The sequence below is a fragment of the Marmota monax genome, unplaced genomic scaffold (genome assembly GCF_021218885.2).
Source record: "Marmota monax isolate L192 unplaced genomic scaffold, Marmota_monax_Labrador192_F-V1.1 WCK01_AAM20220418_F8-fsc00099, whole genome shotgun sequence".
Classification (NCBI taxonomy): Eukaryota; Metazoa; Chordata; class Mammalia; order Rodentia; family Sciuridae; genus Marmota; species Marmota monax.
The window spans coordinates 3,979,866-3,986,991 of record NW_026692126.1 but is presented as its reverse complement, the minus strand read 5'-3'; the positions used below and the strand labels follow the sequence as shown (position 1 = coordinate 3,986,991).

The 7,126-nt window shown below is 33.7% G+C and overlaps 1 protein-coding gene across 1 annotated transcript in view; it reads right to left on the bottom strand.

The window, feature by feature from the left end:
* Positions 1-428: 428 nt before the first annotated feature.
* Positions 429-7,126, bottom strand: part of Kif14 (kinesin family member 14) — a 61,584-nt gene continuing 54,886 nt past the window's right edge. The window contains exons 26-29 of the mRNA XM_046464594.2: positions 6,434-6,556; positions 3,632-3,706; positions 2,565-2,700; positions 429-1,943 (exon numbers count right to left, since the gene is read on the bottom strand). Coding sequence (XP_046320550.1) covers positions 1,579-1,943; positions 2,565-2,700; positions 3,632-3,706; positions 6,434-6,556 — 699 coding nt within the window. The 3' untranslated portion in view covers positions 429-1,578. The remainder of the gene's footprint in view (positions 1,944-2,564; positions 2,701-3,631; positions 3,707-6,433; positions 6,557-7,126) is intronic.

Below are 7,126 nucleotides of genomic sequence, written 5' to 3'. Positions count from 1 at the left end.
TGTTGAAAGGAAGTACAAGCTTCAGGAAAAATCCTTATATGTACATCTGTACTCCATCAAACTTGATAGTAAAAGTGCTACTTGCCAGAGCACTGACAAAAACATAGAACTTCACAAAGAATATAAGCTCAAAAATAAAAGAAAATGAAACAAATTTACTACACTGAACCATTTTAAAACACCTGAAAAGACCACACTTGCTTCATTAATACTGTTCTACCATGACCAGAATCCATCTGCAATCTCTCCAACATTGGAAATCATCAGATCTGTTCAAGAAACTAAGAGTTTCAACTAGTTACACCCTTTGTGCAGGTGGTATCTTTGTCTGAAAAAATTATTCTCAGGAAAATGATAATGTCATTCAAGCAGAGTTACCAAGCATCTTTTCAAATCACACATATTTTGAGGTAAAAAATGTCAGACTATTTCCATCATGTAAGATCCTACAAGTAGAATATTATCTTTATTACTTGATCATATATAAATGACTTTTAAAGCTTTGAAATATAATAAGGAGTGTGTGTGTGTGTGTGTGTGTGTGTGTTTGTGTACAGTGCTGGGGATTGAGCCCAGGGGTGCTCACTAACCCACACCCCCAGACCTTTTTATTTTATTTTTCTGAGACATGGTCTTGCTAAGTTGCTGAGGCTGGCCTGGAACTTGAGAGGCTGAGGCAGGAAGATCACAAGTGGCTGGGATTACAGGCCTGTGCCACCACACCCAGCTTATAATTAGGATCTTTAATCTCCATCAAATCATATACAAACCCTTTTATTACATCTTTAGTAAAGCAAGCACTGTCAAGAAAAGAACCAGCCTCTGATCTCCCAAGTGTGATTCTGAAAAATTTCATTAATTTTCAATTACACTAATACAGCCCCATTTTGAAACATAGATAACATAGTAAATTATTATGCCAGTAAGTCATATTATTAATATATAATTATACTATTCTTAGGTAGTTATTTATAATTTGTAAAGAAACAAGAAATTATATCTTGAACATGTATACTATTCAAAATGGGAAACCAGTCAACCCTTCAGAAAAGTTTTAGATTTAAAAATGTAAATAAGCTGCCTCGTCCAAGTTGTATTGGCAATTTCACCATAAACCTCATCCTAACTATTTGCAGAGAAGAGAATGCACAGGCCCAAAGGTATACCGATTATTCACATTTCCAACATTTATGAAAAAATAACCATCTACAAGCGGACTAACGAACCAACAAGAGATGGCATATCAGTGTTAAACATTTAAAATTCAAGACAATTGAAACACTAGAGACACAACCATTCACTTGGTCCTAAATTCTTAACTTCATTCTCCTGGCTAAATGTTCCAATATAGTAAACACTTGTTTAAAACTGTCAGCTGAGAAAATTCTGAGTTTACATTCTAGCATTTTGAAACCATTCCATAATACTTATCTTGTTTACACCCAGTGTAAGGCCATTGACAGGCTGGACTTCTTTGAAATAAATACACTGATTTCTTTTTACATTCTCCTTCATAAGGAAAATTGCTTACCAAGTTTCTTTTTCATGGATGATCACCAAGTGCCTATGCACTAGCATTCACACCCACTGAATCCTACTGGGCATGCACCCTTCTGAGCTGACTGCTGGGGGCATATTGTCCTGCAGTTCATAAACACGCTTTGGTACACTTTTATTCCTACTGCAGCTTGATTTGGATCCTTCTTCTCTAGTATCTTGATTACAAGATTCTTGGGGTCTCAACAAATCAGGTCTTTTTTCAGATTCGAAATATAACAGAAGTGACTTAGCTAGAGATTCTAGTTCGCTGTGATTAGCTTGTATTTTCTTCTCACAGCTATCAACTGAAGTGGAGAGGTCCCTGAAGTCATTGTGAACATCACTGGCCAAGTTGCAAATAGTTTCAATACAATTCTTGAGAAGATGTACATCACTATGACATCCTATGCAAAGGGAGAAGAAAAAGTTACTACCCTTTTCAGCTTTTGTCAAGTGTTTATTAGTATTAGATGACTCCAGATACACCTTAAGGCAAAGTGACTCTTACCAAGACAATTACAAAGTATTCACTATGATTCCCACTAAAGTACTCATCTGCTTCATAAGCAATTATGTAGGCAGAAGTGCCCACATGTATATTAGGTCCCCACTTGATTACAGACGTTCCTGTGCTGGTCACTAATATCAATGCAACACACTAGGTGGGCTTTAGTTAGTGACCTAGGCTGAGAAAGAAAAGGCAAGACATTTGAGAGTCCTTAAAATATATTATTACTCTAGTCGCGCGGTGGTGCACCCCTGTAATCCCAGCAGCTCAGGAAGCTAAGTCAGGAGGATCACGAGTTCAAAGTCAGCCTCAGCAATGGCGAGGGGCTAAGCAACTCACTGAGACCCTGTCTTTAAATAAAATACAAAATAGGGCTGGGGATATGGCTCAGCGGGCAAGTGCCCCTGAGTTCAATTCCTGGTACCAAAATTAATTAATTAATTAAAAAATATATACATATATATTATATATAAATATATATATTATTCTGATTACAAATTCTACTTAGAGTATTTACCTCTCAAGGCAGAAATGATAACTTGAATGGTTTTATCTAAGCAATGTTTTAACTTCAAGAATTCTGGGACAAAATTAGACATCTTCTTATAATCCTGGTATCCAGAATCTTCTTGTACTTGAGTTTTGAAAATTTTCTGTATAAATAAATAGTTTTAAAAATATGTAACAGGCTAGATGGAGGTATTTTCAGAATATTATTTTTAAGAAAGACAATGTAATTTTCTTACCAATGCTTAACTCCATTTCTATAAGCAAAACCAAACCACAGTATTACTATTTTTCAAAAGAAATAAGACTTTTCAATTAATTTTAAAGCAAAATCCCATCATCAAGTTATGCATGTATGGAACAAAATGCTAGTTCCATTCATGTGAAACTGGATGTTATTGAATTCATAAAAGACAAACTTAAATAAGTTTTAAGAATTCAACTTTACCCCACAGTCAGAAGGCTGAGGCAAGAGGATCATGAGTTCAAAGCCAGCCTCATCAAAAGCAAGGTGCTAAGCAACTCAGTGACACCTGTGTCTAAATAAAATACAAAATAGGGCTGGGGATGTGGCTTAGTGGTTGAAAACTCTGGGTTCAATCCCTGGTAGATCAAAAAAAAAGGCTCAACTTTTCGACTTTATATCCCATTTGTTTTACTGAAATAAAAAACTTAATGGCATAAAAATTGTTCTCCTTTTTAATATACTGATTACATAGTTAGTTTCTATTTTTCTGTTTTAACTATGACATGAGCATAAAATAATCTGTCCACTTCACATGCATTTTTAAATCTTTGAGCACATTGATTATTAAGCAATTTTTAGCCTGTAATGAATGACTATCCAAGCAAAAGCTGATAGTAGCTGTTAAGAAACAGATAAACTAATATTAATAAATATCTATGAAATCTATTTCTAAAACTAGCAAATTATTGTATCCAAGAGAACTACATGTTTCAATTAAACGTACAAAGAAGCTATCTTTGGCTAAGGAAATAAAAATATCTATAGTGGAGCAAAAAAAAAATGATTAAGTATATTAAAATGAAATGAAGATAATTTAAAGCTTTTCTTACTATTTTCCATTCAGAAAAGATATTTTCAAGAGAGCTGATCAATTCCATGGCACAAGCTTTCATCTGTTTAGTAACCTGTGGAGAATATTAAAATATTTTATTATATAAATAATTATAGAGAAATATAAAAACTGGAATTGTATGGTACCAGATAGTGGGGGAAGTTCTAGTCTAGAAGCCAGAAGATTAAAATTCTATCTCTGAGATTGTAAATAAATAGCTTGAGAGTACTTAAATCATATAAAAGTGAAATTTTTTTGAAAAATAAATTACAAATTGATTTCCGTATTAAATATGGACACTCTCTGATGTCTGTTTTAGAAGAATTTGCCTTTTATCTAAATATTTATAAGAATAAAATTTCTAAAACTTCCCTTGGAAGGAAGTGAGGTAACTAACAAATCAAGCAAATATTCTCTAAGAACTTTCCAAATATTTTCTTCTTTGATTCTCAATTATGACCTTATGCTTCATATGGTACTGCCCTTGTTTTACAAATAAGGAAAACAATCCTGGGTCTTAACTCCAAAGACTCAGATCCAGGATGGGGGCTCCAACCCAAATTCTAAACCTTTGCTTTTACATTTCTCAATGCTGCCCCCTAAGGTGTAGCTTAATTTCTGCAAGGGATTCTGTTTAAGTGTTTAATTGGCTTTACCAATAGAACTGTTCCCTAGGTCAAACACAGATTTTGTTCCATGTGGTTTAAAAAAATAATAATAATAATCAATCCAAATTCTTTTTTCCTCCTGACTGCAGCTTTAAAATGTGACTCTAGTGCCTTATATGTTTGTGCCCATTTCTTTGAATATTCTACTTTTTCTGTTGGAGGTTCTTTATAAATTTTAAGAATATAAAACAAATTTTCACCACAAACAACAAAGTATAACTTTGGCAGAAGGTAGGAAAAAAATGAGAAGTTGGATAGAATTCTGCATGAAAATGCAGATAATACAAATTATATATATGATGGGCCTGATCCCTTTTCTATTTATTTCCTCAAAATAACAACTATACCTACCAATAAGCACATTCACATACATTATCTCCTCTTTACTTTCATTAACTTATTCTATATCCTTTTGTACTTATTGATGGAAAAATTCTACAAACAGAATTCCAGTGATGCAAAATACACAAAGTGCAAGAGGAAGATAGAGAAAAAGAATGCATGCAAGCAGGATGAGTGACTTAAGATTTGCAAGGCATTATATTTAGCATTCTTGAATACAGTGCTTCTTATTCTCATATAATCCTCAGAATAATTTTATGGAATAAATATGATCATCCCCACCTTTAAAAAGAACAACTGAGGCACAGATATGTTATTCAAGGCTAAACAGGAAGTAGAAGAACAGTTTAATGTTCTGATATAAAATCATTGATGTGAATGCCCCTAAAAAAAAAACATTTAGTTCAAGATAATTGGATCAAAAAATGTTTGTTTCCCTTCACAGAAAAGGAAACAATTAAAAATATGAAGTGGGAACCTACAAAATGGGAAGAAAATCTCTGCTAGCTACTCTTCTAACAGAGGATTAGTATTTACACTGTATAAAGATCTCAAAAACTTCACAAAAAAACCCAAATAACCTAATTAATGAATGGAAAAATGAATTAAAAGAAATGACTCAAAAAAAGGAATACAAATGGTCAAGAAATATATGAAAAAAAATTCAACATCATTAGCAATTGAGGAAATGCAAATCAAAACTACACTGAGATTTCCTTACACTAGTCAGAATGTCAGACATCAAGAATACAAACAATAATAAATGCTGGAGAGGATGTGGAGAAAAAAAGAATACTTTTACACTGTTGGTGGGATTATAAATTAGTAGAATCACTATGGAAATCAGGATGGAGGTTCCTCAAAAAAACTAGGCATGGAACCACCATATGACCCAGCTACACCCCTCCTCAGTATTTACCCTTAAGAATTAAAGTAATCATACTACAGTAGTAATGTATACTCATGTTTATAACAGCAAAATACACAATAGCCAAACTATGGAACCAGCCTAGGTGTCCATCAACAGATGCATGGATAAAGAAAATGTGTGGTATAAATACATAATTCATCCATAAAGAAAAATGAAATTATGTCACTCGCAAGAAAATGGATGGAACTAGAACCATTATGTTAAGTAAAATAAGCCAAACTCAGAAGGTCAAGTATCATGGAAAGTTGAGAGGAAAAAGGAAAAGGAAGGTGGGGGAGCAGGGATCTAATGAAAATCAAAGGGAGATCAGTACATAAAAGGGATCGGGGGAGGATGCTGTGGAAGGAAGGGGAAAGAACAAGGGAGGGATACTGGCCAAATTATATTGTTATATTGTATGCATGTATGAATATGTAACAACAAATCCCATCAGTATGTACAACTATAATACTGCACCAATAAAACAATGTGGAAAGGAAAAAAAAAAAAAGAAAAAGAAATGCTAGCTTCCATTCTTAGGTAGAAGAGTATAGAACTAAATAAGGAAGAAAAAGACAACCAGAGAATAAACACTAGGTGTCACTACCATACTCCACTCTGCTTGGGAGTTTGTCTTCAGACTGAACTCTCATTGCTAATAGCTGTGACAGAGCTAGCAAAAGATTAAGAGGCTGCAGCAACTCAAGAATAACTTGGGAAAAGATCATCAAGACATAATGATATTATCAGGCTCTTCAATAAAAAAATAATCCACACAAACTAAAATATAAGAATTTATAAAAATCAAATTCACTGCATTAAACTATTTTTAATCAACTTTATAATTATCTGGTATAGAACATTCTTTTACTCATCTTACCTCATTTTGTACACACTGACTTAAGAGGTCATGCTTAAGTTCTTTTGCTTTTTCCAGTCCAGAATCTAACAGAATCTTCATTCCTGAGCCTACACCATCACAAATAGCACCCATGAGTTCCTCCTAGGAAAAGTGTTTAAGCATTAACTGATAAATTCAATTTTTAAAATAATTTTTTAAAAATATAAGATAATTAAGTTATTATTAAGTTCAACTAAAGCTAGAATAAGAACTAAGAGTCCACTAGAAAATCAAATTGGCAGAACTATTATTTCGTATTCCACATATTGTAAGGGTAAAAGAAATTGAAGTTAAAGGGTAAAAGACCGGGCATTGTAAAGTTCCTAAGCTGCAAGGCCTGAATTAAAATATAAAGGACTAGGTATTGTTAAGTTCCTATGCTACATGCAAAACCTGAAATTCCTGTAGCTGTTAAGACAATACTCAAACTGCCCAGTAAATATTTCCCCTGACTGCTTGGTTGTTTAATAACTTAAGGGCTCTGTGTGGTCTTGCACGTAGGCCTTACAGGGCCTGGACCAATCAGTTTGAATGTGTACCCCGTTTAGAACTGACCTATCACCCCCGCCTGACCTGTTCCCACCAATGTATGTACTAATCAAGTCTAAGAATTGTTGTTTGACTTTCCCGCGGTGTATGGTGATTTGTTAAAGGAGACTGTGATGTATGTAA